This window comes from Micromys minutus, assembly GCF_963924665.1.
Source record: "Micromys minutus genome assembly, chromosome: 32".
Taxonomy (NCBI): domain Eukaryota; kingdom Metazoa; phylum Chordata; class Mammalia; order Rodentia; family Muridae; genus Micromys; species Micromys minutus.
The window spans coordinates 7,381,920-7,400,632 of record NC_137967.1 but is presented as its reverse complement, the minus strand read 5'-3'; the positions used below and the strand labels follow the sequence as shown (position 1 = coordinate 7,400,632).

Genomic DNA, 18,713 nt, shown 5'->3' with positions numbered 1-18,713 from the left:
ACTGTTGAGCCATCGCACAGGCATCATGTCTTTTAAGAATTTTAACTAATTCTGTAAAACGAGGGGCAAAATGATTGGAAGGCTACCCATGAACGTTCTGCATTTTGTAAACCCTAAATAATTTTTTTACTAATAGGCATGAGATGTAACATGCTGATACGATTATCTTAGTGTATTCTATATTATGGATCAACTCTTGTCCTCTACATCCTGGATTCAGATCACATCTTGCTTTGAACATGGTCCTCTGAATAAAACACACTTAGCAGTTTCTCACAAATTTGCCATTACTTTACACTTCTATATTAATCTTACAGAGAACATGGGCTTAGTACCTAGCAGTCTCATGACTTAGTCAAGTTACTCTATATTGGGTTTTGTTTTTAGGAGCTCCTATATTACATGTTGTGCATAATTTTATATAGGAAAGATATATTCATAAAATAGCACTAAAGTAATTCTTTTTAAAATATTGAGACCAAAGTCTAATATATATGTAGTTTTACAATAGGTTTATTATTTGAAAAATCTTGTGAAGAATTGCCTAAAATAATATTTTTATTTTCTAAAGTATTTATTTGTGAAAATGTCATCTTTCATTAATTTGAAAAGAGTTGGTGTGTGGGTGAAGGAACAAGGTATGTGTGATTGTTTTTGGCAGAATTTTGTTAATGCTCTTTCTCTCCTTCTCTATCTTCCTCTCTCTCTCTCTCTCTCTCTCTCTCTCTCTCTCTGTCACTCTGTCTCTGTCTCTGTCTCTCTGTCTGTCTGTCTGTCTGTCTCTCTCTCTCCATATGTGTGTATATATATATATATATAAAACTAGTAAATTATAAAAGTTATATATTTTATATTTTATTTGCTTTTAGTTGACTTCATTATCTCTCTGTGGCACAAACGTAATACATATTTGCAGGATTTATCAGAACAGCAAACACTCACTTGTTTCATTAGAAATTTCATTTTCAGCACAAGGGCTGCAAAGAAAACAGCAGGCTGCCATTCCCTCCTTCCAGATTCTTTTGGATCCAGGTCTACAATCTGCACTGCACACCGAAGATGGCATCTGAAAATGAAATTAGACACATGTAGATAATGAGTTTTATCTATTTATTTTATGTTTTATATTAGCACATTATGATTTAAATGAGCTTATTTCATGTACAGTAATTTAGGACAGGTCACCTTGTCCTTTGTTTAATGACCACATGAACATTGGAAATACACTGAAGAAAAGTTGGATAGTTTCTGAACACTTACAGACTCAAGAAAAGGAGCTGATAGTAAGCTGTGTGCAAAATCTACAGAACTTTCAACATGATGGTTTTTTTGGTAATTATTTTCAATTTGGCCCTAAGTACTATGAATAGAAAGAAAAAAATTTGAAATATTTTTTCATCCAACACTAGTTCTGTCCTCATATCATTGAAGCATTCTCTTAATTGTTCATTGATATGGGAATGTCCTTCTCATTGTGGGCAGTAGAGCCAGTAAGGAGCGTTCTATTAACATTTATGCTTGAGCTCTCTGTACCCAGACCCTGTTCCAAGAAAGCTGGTCCTACACTAGTGATGACACACAGGAGTACAAAAGGAACAAGCCCCTGTCAGAATCAGCAACACCAGTTAACACCAGAGGTTAATAGATGGTGAGAGGCAAGTTAAAGAAACTAAGCAACAGAAAACAAAACACACAGCATCTTCTGAACACAGTTTCTCCAGCACAGCAAGTACTGGATACCCCAATACACCAGGAACGCCAGATTCTGATTTAAAATCACAACTCATAATGATGTTACATGGATTTAAGTATGGCATAAATAACTCCCTTAAAGATATATAGAAGTACACAGCTAAAAAGGTCGAAGCCCTTGTAATGAAAACACCAACACGCACACACACAAACACACACACACACACACACACACACACACACACACAGACACACACACACACACATACATCCCATAGATAAATACAGGAAACACAAATCCCATAGAGAAATACAGAAAAAAAACAATGAAACAAGTGAAGAAATTGAGGAAAATCATACAGGATCTAAAATTAAAAATAGAAACAATAAAGGAATCACAAAGGGAGACAACCATGGAGTTAGAAAACCTAGGAAACAGATCAAGAGTCATTGACACCAGAATCACCAAAAGAATACAAGAGTTAGAAGAGAGAATCACAGGGACAAATAATACCATAAAAGCTTTGACACAATAGTAAAAGAAAATCCAAAAGGCAAGAAGGTCTTAACCCAATACATCCAGAAAATTCAGGACATGCTGAAAAGATCAAACCATAGGATAGTAAGTATAGAAGAGTGAAGATTCCCAACTAAAAGGCCAGTAAATATCTTCAAGAAAATCACAGATGAAGACTTTTCTTACCTAAAGAAAGGGATGCCCATAAACATACCCAAAGCCTACAGAACTCCAAATAGGATGGGACCCTAAAATATATTCCTTTCTTCATGTTATAGTCAAAACACTAAATGCACAAAACAAAGAAAGAATATTAAAAGCATTAAGGGAAACAAGTCAAGTAACACATGAAGGCAGACCTATCAGAATCACACTAGACTCTTCAGCAGAGACTATGAAAGTTAGAAGATCCTGGGAAGATGTCATACAGATCCTAAAAGAACATAAATGCCAGCCCAGGTAACTATATACAGCAAAACTCTATATTAACATTGTTGGAGAAACCAAGATATTTTATGACAAAAGAAAATTTACACAATGTCTTCCAAAAATCCAGCCCTACAACGCACATTAGTTGGGAAACTTCAACAGAAAGAGAGAAACTACACCCTAGAAAAAGCAAGAAAGTAATTTTTTTCAACTAGCCTAAAGAAGACAGCCTCACAAACATAATTCTACCTCTAACAATAAAAATAAAAGGAAACAATAATCATTGGTCCCTAATATCTCTCAACAGCAATGAACTCAATTCCCTAATAAAAAGACAGAGACAGGCAGACTAGATAGGTAAAAAGAACCCAGCATTTTCCTGCATACAGGAAAACTACCTCAGTGACAAAGACAGACACTCACTCAGAGTAAAAGGGTAAAAAACACTTTTCCAAACAAACGGTACCAAGAAACATGCTGGAGTAACCATTCTAATATGAAATACAATTGTCTTTGAAACAAATATTATCAAAAAAAAGGAAGCACACTTCATCCTCATCAAAGCAAATTACAGCAATATGAATTCTCAATTCTGAAAATCTGTGCTCCCAATGCAGGGTACCTAACATACATGTAAAAAATGTTACTAAATCTCAAAACACACATTAGACATCACACAATAATGTGGCAAACTTCAACACCCCACTCTTGTCATTGGACAGATCATGGAGACAGAAACTAAACAGAGACATAGTCAAACTAACAAGTTATGAACCAAATGGAATTAACATGCACATGTACCTCTTATCCTAAAACAACAACAACAAAAAAAAAAACCTTTCTTCTCACCACCTCATGGTGCCATGTCCAAAACTGAACATATAATCAGTCACAAAGCAGGCCTCAACAGATACAAGAAGATTGAAATTATTCTCAATGAAGTTGTTGATTTTATAAGTTGAATTTTAATACATCTTTTCTCTCGAAATTTAATTAGTTTTAAATAAGAATAATCAATTATTTCAAGACATATTTTGAGAAAATTGATGAACATACATTGCATAAAAATATTTAAAATCATAAATAAAAGATAAAACAACTTTCAATCTGATAAAAAAGGAGCCATTTCTGGACATTTTTGGAAACTAATTTAATTCTGTATTGTGTGGTGTATTACACTTAATAGATTTGCAAATGTTGAATCTTGCTTGCATTGCTGGAATAAATTATTTCTTTGCTCAGAAAATGATATTTATTTTGTGTTTTCTGATAGGTTTCAGTCAGGAATGATTCTTACACAATTTTCAGAGGTATTATTCTCTAATTTCCCTTTTTCCTCTTAAAATACATTATATTATTCCACTGATTTTTCTTTGTCATAAAGAAAATTTCTCCTCATGTATAAGTCTCTCTATCCTCTGCATGCAATCAAGGAATGTCATAAAAACAAACCATCCCTGTTGTTTTAATTTCAGTTAGAGAATGTTATCAAAAATATTTAATTATAACTGTAAATTATTTGTTTCTTTTGTCTGATTTCTGTTATTGCTGTTTTTGATGTGTTTAATAGTCATTTCTCTGTAGTTCTTTTGCTGTTTGTGTGTTTCTTTGACTTGTTGTTCACCTTACTGAAAAGTGTGAAGGAGTTCTTCACCTTTATCTAAGTGATTTTCTGTGGATAGGAGTTTCCGTAATTGTGTTCATTAATGAATTTGGTAAGTATCCTTCTATCATATGGGATGAGATCTTTGTATATAATAATAGTAGTTAGCAATCAAGACTCTTAGTATTTCATAACTGTAATATTAACCTCACACTTATCAAATCACCATCTGTTCCAGAGGTTTATTATAATGGAGGAGATTACTGTGTAATAATGAAGAGAATATTGTTCAGTTTAAATTAAAGAATATCAAATGGTGGTAAAAAACCAGTTTTGTAATTGTTAAATTTCAGAAAATGGTTTTGATATAACAAAGATGTATTTTGTGCATGTATAAGATCTTCACAGCCATCAGAAACAATGACTTGACCAAATTCTTAAGAAAATGGCTGCATCTAGAGAATATCATTCTGAGTGAGATAACCCAGTCACAAAAGAACAGCATAATATGCAGTCACTGATAATGGGATGCTAACCCCAGAGGCTCGCACTGCCCCAGAAACAACTCACAGACAGTATGAAGTCCAAGAAATAAAGAAAACAAAACAAAACAAGACAAAAAAATCTCTATATAACAAGAAAACTTTGGCTATTTCCATGTTACATTTTGTTTTACATGTACTTTATGCTCATTGTAACTATTAAGTTTTCAATGCATACTATCAAATCGTTAAAAAAAATCAAGTACTGACTAAAAATATATTCATACAGTTTTATGTAAAAATTATTTTAAAATCTGAAAAAAAGTACTGACAAAAACGTATTGTATAATTTTATGCAAACAATGCTTAAAATCTGTACATTTATCTTTGTTTTGTAAAATAAAGTTGTTTAAAAAAGATCTTCAAAGTATTAGTAAAAGTATGTCAAAAATGAAAAAGAGAAACCAAATACAGGAGCGTAGGAATTGGTTCCTGATGTGACAATACATTTCATTTCAATGTTTACTGTTGTGTATTAGGAATCAATAAGTTAGTACACACTCACCCTTCTACTTCCTGTGGCCAACTCAATTGTTCCTGCAGATAAATGAAAGAGTCGACCATGTGGGAAATATGGGCTGAACTGTCCTATCTTCACCTTAAACTCAACGTGTTGTGAGAAATTCCAAATGTGAAAAATGTCATAGTCTTCCTGCAGCATTACTCTATGTTTCATAATCACTCTGTCCCCTAGAGGATTAGTAAAGTTGACCTTTCCCAGAAAGGAATTTATCTGAAAGATAAGCATCATTCTATATTGTACATATGTTCCCTCAAGGCACACAATGGGTTATGACTACATAGTAAAGGCAACGTCATTTAAAGAATGAAAGAGAAATCAAAACATATGCAAATAAAATGAAGTGGTAATATTCCAAGAATTTCAGTTCTCTCAGAAAATACTGCCAAACAAAAACAAACATAAATGCAGAACCAAAACAGATATGCAGATATGTGAGCCCACGCATGTATGCGCTCGCACACAGACACATACACACACATTAACACAGAAAGGAGTTCACATCTTATACAACTCACACATATAATACAGGTATACAACTATTTACAAAAAATATGCATAAATGTTGACACATATGTAAACAATCTGGCACAAAGAAAGACATATATACACTCAAATAAAAACATAGATTCTATATCACACAAATTACATACACTGGCATACATACAAACACACATATACACACATGCATATGCAAACATATTGAGAGTGAAACATGGAGAGAGGTGTAAATATATAAGCACCAGTCCAGAATGATATTGAGACACAGAGAAGTTTATACACACACTTAATGACAAAAACAGGAGAAGGTCGAGGAACGCATAAAAAAATATATAGGCAGACACATACACTTAAGTACATACAAATATATAGAAACACATAATAACCCAAAATATATAAGTTGATACACAAAGAAACATTCTCTGATAAATAGAGAAAAAGGAAACACACATATAAATACACATATATAGAAACAAAGTCATGTATATAAAAATTGTTGCCTATTCCAGAGTCATGTAGAGAGATAACCATGTATGTATAAAACAACACAAATATAAACACAGATACATGAAAAGTGTAAAACATATACATGTACACATTGAGAAAGATAAATTTACACTGAAAATACATATATAACAAACTGAATACCAACACTATTTCTTGTTTACTTACACTGAGAAAACCAAGTAAGTTCCCCAGAGCCTCCACTGGGGCAGAATCACTGGAGAAACCTAAAGAAAACCATTCCTTAAAATGATTTTCACATAATTGACAAATAAAAATAAAAACTTATCTTTTTGAAGGATGGAAGGACTGTGTATCCAATATTGATATGGGTATACTGGTGGATATTCGGGACTCTATATGAAATGACAAAACTTCAATGATACCCTGTACCTTCTTTTTCCATTCACATTTATACCAGTCACTAGATTTCATTTTTCTTTAGGAAAAATGTTCACAAACTTATCTATTTTGGAAAATATTTCAAATTTCATTAAGTATGGGCATCTGAGAAGCTCTAAATGATTATGCAATTGAAAACACCAACCCAGTCAAAAAAGAACAGACATAATATTCGGTCAATGATAATTGGATACTGACCCCAGAAATCTCTGAACACCCCAGAAACAACTTACAGACTATGCGAAGTTCAAAAAAACAAAGGCCAAAAAAGAAAAAATAATTTTTTTGCTTAAACTTTACACACCAAGAACACTTTGATTATTTCCAGGTTATACCTGGTTTTACATGTACTTTATACTCATTGTAACTAGTAAGATTTTAAGGCATACTATCAAACCTTTAAAAAAATTCCAGTACGGAAAAAATATATTCACATACTTTTATGCAAAAATGCTTTTAAAATCTGGACATTTATCTTTGTTTTGTAAAATAAAGTTGTTCAATTAAAATAAAAAGAAAACACCAAGAATCACCCAATAGAAGAAACTATACCTTCAAGCAGGGAGAACTGGCTCCTTTCCCATTGTCTGTTGCCTGATTATCAACTAGTTGCAGATTCATCTCATGGAGTGCATGGGCCACGGCATACACAGCATTGTATATGTTATGACTACCATCACTAAAGACCATGTTAAACTTCTGTTCCTTTAGCCATTCCAGTGAGACATTGGATGTATAGTCCTCTAGTATTTTACAGTCAGATGCTGAGGATTCATTAGTAAAGTACTTCCAATCTGGCATTACTAGATATAAATCTTTGTATCTAGGATGGTACAATTTCTGTACAAAATTTGTAAAGCTAGAAATCTCACCATGGGGGTGTAGAAAAGTAAGAATCCCATAGAATGTGCCATGAGTTAAGTCTCTGTTACTGGTAGGGAAATTATATTGTTTTGTTGTGACCCATATTCTCTGTATGACTGGAGATTCCCACATTCTGAAGCTCAATTCAATAATACTCACAGCGTCCCCATGAAGGATAATAACATTAGTAGATGACATCACAATTTGTTTGTGGTACATCTCAGTTCTGTAATAATATGATTGCTGAAGGAATGACATCATGGTCACAAAGGCAAAGCAAATTCCCCTGTCTTTACTCTCTGTTTTCATCTCTGAGAGAAACTGATGGCCTTGATCATCATAGACAATGACAAGGCCGACCCACTTCCAGTTGAAGTAAAGTAAGAAGGATACAATGGCCAATGCTAGAGATGTGTGCCTTGGAGCCATCTGATAGAGATAGGGAAATTGTTCATTATCACTGAAGATGGAATGGAAAGGTCCATAGGTCAGCTGAAGGAGCTACAACACAGAGAGCAGCACATGAGGTGTGGTGCACATAAAAACCTGTGATCATATTTACCTGAAAACAGTGATTACCTTGTCCTCTCATCTATGATTTAAATGAGCCAATGTGGAAGCCTGCCACATACACTTCTAATGGGAACAGCAAGCATGGCTGTTTAACAAAGGTAATGGAATGTATTTGCATGTTATAATAACTGCTATTCTGTCTTTTAGCTTCTGTCTTGAATCTGTGTTTTTGATGTTTGGAGGGATTTTAATATATGTACAACTTCTGAATATTTGACTAATTTTTTAAAAGTCATTTATTATGACTTAATTCAGAAATACTTCTAATATTTAAGAGGAAACTTATGAATACTACTGCTTTATCTTTTAGAAAAAATTCTTATCTACTATACTAAAGATTGAAACACATAAAAATGCCAGAATTCTCTTTTTAGTATAAGGCTCCTGAATAATGTGAGAATATCTGCCTTTGTACTTTCTCAGGAAAGAGACAAAACAAAGTAATTAAAATTGTAAATAAGATTTGCCAGCGTAAAAGTGTTAGCAGTAGATCAGATTAAAAAATTCCTACTAAATACCCAGGCAAATATGGAGCAAAATATGTAGGACTCATAGACTGTATCTCTTGAGGAACATACACAGAAACAAAGTTAGATTGGATGGCGTTCTTTCCTCCATATGAAGTGTCTTATAATGATGGAAAAATAACCGTGTGTAAAAATATGAAAGAACAAGCTATCAGAATCACCAAACCCTTCTCTCTTAGAAAGTTCACTTATGAAGGTTCACTCTTGTATCTTATGATGAGGAGACAAAAAAAACCAAGATAAAACATACCAATAATTTCCATAAACATATGAAATAATCATTTTATTATTAAAGAAAATGATTTATAATAAATATAACAATATGTTGCTGAAATTTTTCCAGCATGTCTACAGAGAGTTGGCACTCAGACCATTAATGGTTAGTCACACATTCACTGGTTGTAAAATGTCTAACTCTGCAGACTGCACTGGAGGTTTTAATTTTATCCAGTGCCACTGAAATGTCATGAACTACCAAGCTAAGTATAGTCTGCCATGCCTTTGCAAAACATATTCTACATACTTAAAAGTTGGTTTATTGAGCAAATATTTGTGAAAATAATTCTGTTCCATCATAGTTTATCACTAAACTTTTAACAGCTCCATGAGTGTAAGTGATCCATGATTGTAAGTGATAACTCTGTGATTTTTGGTCTACCAATGGTAATCTATATGTATAACCAAGATAATACATATCTTGGACAGAAGTAATATTTTCTATGGATTGGAACAACATAAATCAATCTCTGCTTATTGATATTTGCATAAATAATACTCTGAATACCAGTCTGTCAAGGCTGCAAGGTTCTCTCTACCACCAAGCCAGACTCAATCCTCCATGACCTCCTCTATCCCTCCTTTCTGGACTCTGTCAACTTCTGGAGGTGGTCCCTAGCAAAAGGCCTATCATGTCTCTGATTAGTAATTACCATGTAACAGCGTAGATTGACATAAGCATTAATCCACTCTCATTCAATGACTTTCTTACTTGATATCAAAACCCCAAAGAAACATGACTTTAAGAATTACTACCCTATGATGACTCACACCAGGTGATAAGATGATGTCAAGTTCTAACCACCAATTTAACGATGCCAACCAAAAAGGTCCTGTAAGCAGAAATGAACACGTAGTTTCTTCACCACATATATAATTAGGCATATGTACATTTTTTTCATAAATTCCATATGGTGGAGGTATTAAATAATTTCCATCACAATGGCCCAAATTGTGTTTAATAGTCAAAGATACATTGGGTAAAAGGTCAGGATTCCTGTTGATTTCATCCACTGTAAAGGCTAATGCCAAAGCATATTTGTGGTGTTTAGATGTTTCACTGTAAAAGAGAACAGTGTTTATTGTGAACAGATGTTTAGGAATGATCACTTGAACTCAATAGGTGCACTATTCTGTACTGGAAGTTTCTACATCTGACCTCTATTAATGGAAACAACGGCTTTGTTGTGAGAAGGGATAAACCTGAGAACCTGGAAACTAGCAAACAGTTTAAAAGTTCATGACAGTGTTTCTTCAATAAAAAAGATATAATTGTGACCTCATCCAAAGACAGGATTTCCATCTCTGTTTTTGAGTCCTTGATCAGAATGTGAAGAGAAAACCACAAGTCAATAATTCTGATCATGTCTTCATTTTAACATTATTTAGCAACATAAAAATAGAAGTGGTATGAGCACCACTGAGTTTATGATATTTTTGTGAGATTAACTGAATTGTTTAAGGAAGCAAAAATGTGATTTATGAGTGAATAATAGCCTTTCTGCAGTAAGTTTTGTTTTCTATACTTACAAAGACATATATTAAGTGGCCAATATTGTTAACATGTCCCCTCATATCTATCCTCATCTTGTTATTTTTTTCAATCTTTTGCTGAAAAAAATTTCTAATGAATTATCTTTAAATACATTCAAATATCATAAATGCATTTACTAAAGGTAACATGTTTATGCATATGTTTTTATGTATTTGAGCACAGTTTATTTAGGACATAAGAGGGCAAAACTTCCATGTCTTTTAACAGAATCTTTACAATAGACTATCCTTGTTTCAAATGAAGAAAATACACCTGTGTGAGGCACTTTGTGAAGCTTTGTGCACAGATTAAGGTCTTACTTCATTACTAGAGCACCATTCACATATTTTATTTACACAGGAATGTAACTATTCACTGTGGGTACTACTGGGTACCACTTATTTACAATTTATTAGGATAAAACACTGGAAATATTGCATGATCAATTTTAACACATCATTACATCTAGAGTGCAACAAAAACTGTTATGAGGAGGGCTTTATGTGAAGGATCAATGTATATAGTCCTATGTACCTCAGCATCTAGGCTTTAATTTAGGTGCCACTTGGAAGAAAATCAAACCCTTCCCTGGATTAATAAAAAGGAGAAAATTGAATTAAGTCTGCATGAGAATGGAGCTTGCTTCCTGGTGTTCAGACTTAGCAACAGAAGATTCCAAGATTTCCCTAATATTCATCTTCAGATCACTCAAGAAATATTCAATTTCATTTACAAGGAATAATAAAAATGCACTTACAGGACATTCAGAGTCTGGTTAAAATAATCTTTTTCCATAGGCTTCTGAACTGCTCCGAAAATGAAGGAACAAGTTTGCTCCAAGTCTTGATCCTTGACCTCATTCAAATTTATTCTCCAAAAGCACCTGGGTTCAATAAGATTTGCCATGAGAAGTGGAATCTTGAGGAGGAAGAAGACTATCATCAAAATGAACATATTTTCCTGTCTGAAATCTCTGCGCTATGGATCCTGAAGTGCCATGCATATCAGCACCTCAACTTTCCACCAGCTTTTATATCTCTGGACAAAGGAGATGTTTGTTGCATACTCATGATTCATTTGTTTTTCAGATTGCTCCTGGGCCCTGGAGGAATCTTAAAATCTTTCTTCCCTGAGGCTCTGCAACTGGTACCCACAGCCCACGTAATAAACAAGGGTAGGTAAACACTTAGGAGGATAATATCTTCTCAGGCTCCATGACATCACTCATGATTTTGAATGCCTGGAAGGAAGCCCTTTTTTTTCAAATTTGGTCTTTGGAAAGTTTCAACCAGGTGATTATGTGAACACAATTAGAAATGATGTCAGTGGGTTGTGTCAGATGATTCACAGTGAGACATTCAGGAACAGTGAACAATCGGGGCAACTCGAAATACACAGGACATTGTATTACAAAGAGGCAGGCTCATCTTTATAGTCATGCAAAGCCATAGACCATGTAGTGGTTAATCAAGGCCTTTGCTTGCATTGTCTTGAGAATCAATAACCAGACCAATTCTGAAATATATTTTATCCTGCTTTGTCCAAAGTTACACAATACAGTTCTTCACAGATCCATGGTTAAATTGCATAAAGATGAAGTTTTAAAGGTTCAACAAGATCCAGAGAGAATGCCACACTGTGTGCATTCTTTTCTTTTTTATTCTTTTGGTTGTATTATTTATTTACATTTCCAGTATCATACTGTTCCCATTTTCTTCTCTACAAACACTCCATCCCCTTTTCCTTTACCTCTATGAGAGTGTTCCCCATCCTGCCCACCTATTCCTGCCTTAGCATCATAGCATTCCTCCACCCTGCATCAGTGAGCCTTCACAGGACCAAGGGGTTTCCTTTCAGTAGATATGTTAATGAGGCTACATATCCAGCTGGAGCATGGATCCCCCCATTTATACTTGTTGGTTGGTGCTTTAGTCCCTGGGACTCACCGTCAACACTAATAAAAGAGTAATTCTAATATTTGGACTCCATATTATGACTTTCTGCCATGATCCTCAGTTTTTTTTAATTAGTTCTTTGTGCTGACCCATCCATTGTTCATTATCTTTGTTTTTGATCATTTTACATTAGAGAAGTGATGGGTCTTATGTTCTTTTTTTTATTAGGGAAGGTTTTATTGAAATAAATGCAATCTAATTCCTCCCGATTGTAGTAAATTGGCAAGAAATAAAAAATCCCAGGATGATTAATGGCTAAGAAGATGACACAAAAGTAGTAGAATTCAGGGAGGTATAAAGCAAGTAGATGAATGGCAACTGACTTATCCAGAAGGAAGATAAATTTAGGTTAGAGAGGAAATCACTAGCACTCTGTTGTTGACAACGGGAGCTCAAAAGCAGCACCACTCAAGGGACAGACGTTGCTTGAAGTCTAGCTTCAAGTAGGACTTACTTTCTTTTCTGCATTATTTTATTGAATATTCTCTGTATTTACATTTTACATGTTATACTCTCTCCCCCAATTCCACCTCCCCCTTCTTCATTATATTACTTCCATAAAGGCCCTCCCTCTCCCAAATACCCTCTTTCTTCCCAGCACCTTGGCATTCCTCTACACTGGAATAGGAACCTTCTCTGGACCAAATTTCTCTCCTCCCATAGATGCCATGAATGCTATCCTATGCTGCATATGCACCTGGGGCTATGGGTTTCTCATTTAACCTCACGGGTTAATGCTTTAGTCCGTGTGAGGTGTGTTGGGTTTGGGTAGTTAGTAAGTTTGTTCTTCCCATGGGGTTGCAGAACCTTTCAGCTCCATCAGTCATTTCTGTAGCTTCTTCATTGGAGTCCTTGTGTTCAGTTCCATGGTTAGCTGCAAGCATTCTCGACTATGTCATTTTGGCTTTAGCAGAGCCTCGGAGAGGCATCCATATCAGAGTTCTGCCAGAAAGTACTATTTGGAATCAGCAATAATGCATGGGATTAGTGGCTTCATATGGGATGGATCCCCATGTGAGGCAGTCTTTATAGGATCCTTTCTCCAATCTGCTCCTGTATTTGTCCCAGTATTTCCTTTCATGAGTGTTTTGTTCTCCCTTCTAAAAAGTACAGAGGCATCCAACTTCTGGCCTTCCTTCTTTTTGAGGTTCACAGGTTCAATGAATTGTTTGTTGGGTATCCTGAACTTTTTGTTCTAGTTATTTGTTTCTTAGTTCATGTATACATTCATCATATCCTGCTACAAAAGTCTAACTTCTTGAGTTTGTTGTATACCTTGGATATTAGGCCTCTATCCGATGTGAGCTTGGTAAGATTCTTTCCCAATCTGTTGGCTGCTGTTTTGTTTTCTTGACAATGTCCTTAGTCTTAAAGAAACTTTGGAATCTCATTAAGTCTCATTTGTCAATATTTGACTTTAGAGCTCGAGCCATTGTTGTTCTGTTCAGGAAATTTTCTCCTAAGCCTATGTGTTCTAAGGTTTTCCCTACTTTCTCTTCTAATAATTTCAGTGTACCTGATTTAATGTGAAGATCGTTGTTCTATCTGTACTTGAGCTTTGTACAAGGTGTTAAAAAGGGGCTATTTTCATTCTTCTGCAGGCTGAGTACCAGTTGGACCAACACCACTTGATGAAGAGTCTGTCCTTTTTCCATTGAATGTTTACAGCTCTTTTGTCAAAAGTCAAGAGATTATATATGGGACAGCTATTTTCTGGGTTTTCTACTCTATTCCATTGAGCCACGTGCCTATCTCTGTACCAGTACCATGCAATTTTTAACACAATTGCCTTGTAAAATTGCTTGAGGTCAAATGTGGTGATGGCCACAAATATTTTCTTGTTGTTGAGTATGGATTTTGCTATTCTAGATTTTTGGTTATACCAGATGAAATTGCACATAGCTCTTTCCAACACTATGAAGAATTGTGTTAGAAGTTTGATGGGGATTGCATTGAATCTATAGATAACTTTGGCTAAAATAACCATTTTTACAATATTGATCATTCTATTCCATGAGTATGGGATATCTTTCCATTTTCTGAAATCTTCCTCGATTTCCTTTTTTAGAGATTTGAAGTTCTTCTCATACTGGCCCTTCATTTGCTTAGTTAGAGTAATACTAAGGTATTTTATAGTGTTTGTGACTATTGTAAAGGGTATTTTCCCCTAATTTCTTTCTCCGCATGTTCGTCCTTTAAGTAGAGGAAGGCTACTGATTAGTTTGAGAAAATTTTATATTCAGCCACTTTGCTGAACTTGTTTATCAGCTCTAGAAGTTCTCTGGTGAAATTTTTGGGATAATTACAAACCCTATCATGTCATCTGCAAACACTGATGTTTTTACTTCTTCCTTTCCAATTTGTATCCCTTTGATTTCCTTTTGCTGTCTAATTGCTCCTGCCAAGTCTTTCAGTACTATGTTGAATAGGTAGGGGGAAGTGGGCAGCCTTGTCTAGTCCCTGATTTAAATGGGATTGCTTCAATTTTCTCACTGTTAAGTTTGATATTAGCTATTGGTTTGCTGCATATTGCTTTTATTATATTTAGGTATGGGCCTTGGATTCTGTTCTTTCCAAAACTTTGAACATGAACGGGTGTTTAATTTTGCCAACAAATATTTTCTTAGCACCTAGTGAGATGACCATGTGGTTTTTTTCATTGAGTTTGTTTATATGGTGGATTACGTTGATGGGTTTCCTTATATTAAACCATCCCTGAATCCCAGGGAAGAAGCCTACTTGATCATGGTGAATGATCATTTTGATGTGTTCTTGGATTTGGTTTACAAGGATTTTGTTGAGTATTCTTCCATCAATGTTTATAAGTAAGATTGGTCTGAAGTTCTCTTTCCTTGCAGAGCCTCTGTGTGGTTTAGGAACTAGGGTTATTGTGGCCTCAAAAAATGAGTTAGGTAGTGTTCTCTGACTCTATTTTGGAATATTTTGGAAAGTATGGGAATTAGGTTGTCAATAAATGTCTGATAGAATTCTGAACCTATCTGGACCTGGGATTTTTTGGGTTGGGAGGTTTTTGATGATTGCTTCTATTTCCTTAGGTTTTATGGGATTATTTAAATGGATTGCCTGGTCCTGGTTTAACTTTAGTGTATGGTATCTATCTAGGAAATCATCCATTTCCTCCAGATTATCCAGCTTTGTTGAGTATAGACTTTTGTAGTAGGATCTGATAATTTTTTAAATTTCCTATGTCTCAGTTATTATGTCTTCATTTTCATTTCTAAATTTGATAATATGGATACTCCCTTTTGGCCCTCTAGTTAGTCTGGCAAAGGGTTTATCAATATTGTTAATTTTCTAAAAGAACCAGCTCTTTGTTTTCTTGATTCTTTGAATGGTTCTTTTTGTTTCTATATGGTCAGTTTCTGCTCCAAATTTGATTATTTCTTGTTGTCTACTCCTCTTGGGTGTATCTTCTTCCTGTTGTTCTAGACCTTTTAACTGTGCTGTCAAGTTGCTAGTGTATGCTCTCTCAAGTTTCATTTTGGAAGCACTCACATCTATGAGTTTCCCTCTCAGTACTGCTTTCATTGCCACCTATAGGTTTGGGTATGTTGTGTTTTCATGTTCATTAAATTCTAGAAAATCCTTAATTTCTTTCCTTATTTTTGCTTTGACTCTGCTATAGTTTAATAGAGCATTGTTTAGTTTCCATGTGCATATGAGCTTTGTGTTGTCTTTGTTGTTATTAAAGACAAGCCTTACACCATGATGATCTGATAGGATGCATGGGAGTATTTCAATTTTTTATATCTATTGAGGCTTGTTTTGTAACCAATTATATGGTCAATTTTGGAGAATGTACTGTGAGGTGCTGAGAAGAAAGTGTATTCTTTTGTTTTAGGATATGTTCTGTAGATGTCTATTAATTCCAATTGGTTCATAACCTCTGCTAGTTTCACTGTCTCCTTGTTCAGTTTGAGTTTCCATGATATATCCATTGATGAGAGTGGGGTGTGAGGGACTCCCACTATTATTGTGTAGGGTACAATGTATGTTTTGAGCTTTAGTAGGGTTTCTTTTATGAATATTGGTGCTCTTGTATTTGGAGCACATATGTTAAGGATTGAGAGTTCCTCCTGAAAAATTTTTCCTATAATTCATAAAAAAGTGTCCTTTCTTGTCTTTTTTTGATAACTTTTGCTTGAAAATCTACTTTATTCGATATTAGAATGGCGACTCCAACTTGCTTCTTGGGGACGTTTGTTTGGAAGGTTTTTTGTTTTTGTTTTTGTTTTTTTAACAATGTTTTACTCTGAGATAGTGTCTGTCTTTGTCTCTGAGATGAGTTGTTCTGTATGTAGCAATATGCTGATTTCTGTTTATGTATCCAGTCTGGTAGCCTATACCTTTTTATTGGTGAATCAAGTCCATTTATGTTAAAAGAGAATAAGGAGTAGTGGTTGCTGTTTCCTGCTATTTTTGCTTTTAGAAGTAGAATTGTGCCTGTATGTCTTTCTTCTTTTGGTTTTCTTCCTTAGTTATTTTATTGTTTTTACTAGGATGTAGTTTACCTCCTTGTATTTTGTTTTTCACCAATAATTTACTTGTGTTCTCTTAGGGTCTGCATGATGTCTGTCCAGTTATTCTACCTTTCATAGTCTCTGTTTAGAAGTTAGGTTTGATTCTGATTGCTCTGCCTTTACATGTTACATGATCTTTTTCCCTTACTGCTTTTAATACTCTTTATTTGCTTTGGGCACTTGGCATTTTGACTGTTATATGTCCGGAGGAATTTCTTTTCTGGTCCAATCAATTTGGAGTTCTATAAGTTTCTTTCATGCTCATGGTCATGTAATTCTTTTTTTTTTTTTTTTTTTTTTTTGATGGAAATACACACAAAGCATTTTATTTGAATAGTGATGTTTAGCAGAGAGGGGAAATTATATCAATGAAATAGAGAACAATCAGCACACAGATAAATTTTACATCTAACGTATGAGACAAGCAATATATAGTCCTGGTAATAACTGCACAAAGCACTTTTTTACCTGAAAATTAGCAACCAGAAGACAGCCTGGAAATGTCTTGTGGGGCTGTCAAGAGCTGACACCTATCTTTAAGGGTAATCCTGAAAGCAAATTAAAAAAGTAATAATGACTTCTAACCTGTTAATTCTTGGATGTTAGTTTATAGATAACTTATCTTATTTTTTTTTGTCAATTAAACTTTCCTTTTTTATTTCTTTTTTGTTTTTTTAAACTTTATTTTAAAAAACAAAGATAAAAGAAAAAAATTTTAAACATTTTTGCATAAATGTATATGAATACAATTGTGTCAGTGCTTGGCTTTTTCTTTTTTTTTTTTTTTTCTTTTTTTTTAAGGTTTGATATTCTGCATTAAGGTCTTACTAGTTACAACGAGCAAAAAGTACATGTAAAACAGGAGGTAAGCCGGAATTCGTCAACTTTTTCTTGGTGTGTAAGGATTGAGCAAGATGAGTTTTGTTTTTTTTTTTGTTTTTTTTTGTTTTGTTTTGTTTTTTGTTTGATTTTTTTTGTTTCATATTCTTTTTTTCTTGAACTTCACACTGTCTGTGAGGTGATTCAGGGCAGTCCGAGCCTCTGGGGTTAGCATCCCAATATCAGTGACTGCATATTATGTCTGTTCTTTTGTGACTGGTTTATCTCACTCAGGATGATAATCTCTAGATGCAACCATTTTCTTAAGAATTTGGATTAGTCATTGTTTCTGATGGCTGAGTAGTATTCTATTGTGTAAATGTACCACGATTTTTGTATCCATTCATCTACTGAAGGACATCTGGGTTCTTTCCAGCTTCTGACTATTATAAATAGAGCTGCTATGAACATTTTGGTGCATGCATCTTTGTTGTATATTGGAGTGTCTCTGGGGTATCTGTCCTCAAGTGGAATAGCTGGATCTTCAGGTAGTACTATGTCCAATTTTCTGAGGAATTGCCAAACTGATTTCCAGAGTGGTTGTATCAGTTTACAACACCACCAACAGTGGAGAAGTGTTCCTCTTTCTCCGCAGCCTCACCATTATCTGCTGTCATCTGAGATTTGAATCTTGGCCAATCTGACTTGTGTGAGGTGGAATCTCAGGGTTGTTTTGATTTGCATTTACCTGATGGCTAAGGATGTTGAGCACTTCTTTATATGCTTCTCAGCCATTCGATATTCCTCAATTTAGAACGTTTTGTTTAGCTCTGTACCCCATTTTTAATAGGGCTGTTTGATTCTCTGGTGTCTAGCTTTTTGAGTTCTTTGTATACCTTGGATATTAGGCCTCT

The 18,713-nt window shown here is 34.5% G+C and overlaps 2 protein-coding genes across 6 annotated transcripts in view; one reads left to right on the top strand and one right to left on the bottom strand.

The window, feature by feature from the left end:
• The window catches only part of LOC308413593 (vomeronasal type-2 receptor 116-like), a gene marked incomplete at both ends in the record, with an annotated part of 711,488 nt that overhangs the window by 194,967 nt on the left and 497,808 nt on the right, over positions 1–18,713 (top strand). The window lies entirely within an intron of this gene.
• The window catches only part of LOC308413775 (vomeronasal type-2 receptor 116-like), a gene marked incomplete at both ends in the record, with an annotated part of 53,847 nt that overhangs the window by 2,439 nt on the left and 32,695 nt on the right, over positions 1–18,713 (bottom strand). For 2 of the 5 annotated variants that reach the window (XM_080908824.1, XM_080908829.1), the window contains 5 exons: positions 943–1,066; positions 5,289–5,516; positions 7,263–8,075; positions 9,722–10,010; positions 11,242–11,438. In XM_080908824.1, coding sequence (XP_080764950.1) covers positions 943–1,066; positions 5,289–5,516; positions 7,263–8,075; positions 9,722–10,010; positions 11,242–11,438 — 1,651 coding nt within the window. Of the gene's footprint in view, positions 1–942; positions 1,067–5,288; positions 5,517–7,262; positions 8,076–9,721; positions 10,011–11,241; positions 11,439–18,713 lie in introns of those variants that run through there. The other 3 variants (XM_080908828.1, XM_080908825.1, XM_080908827.1) reach the window with 3 other exon arrangements.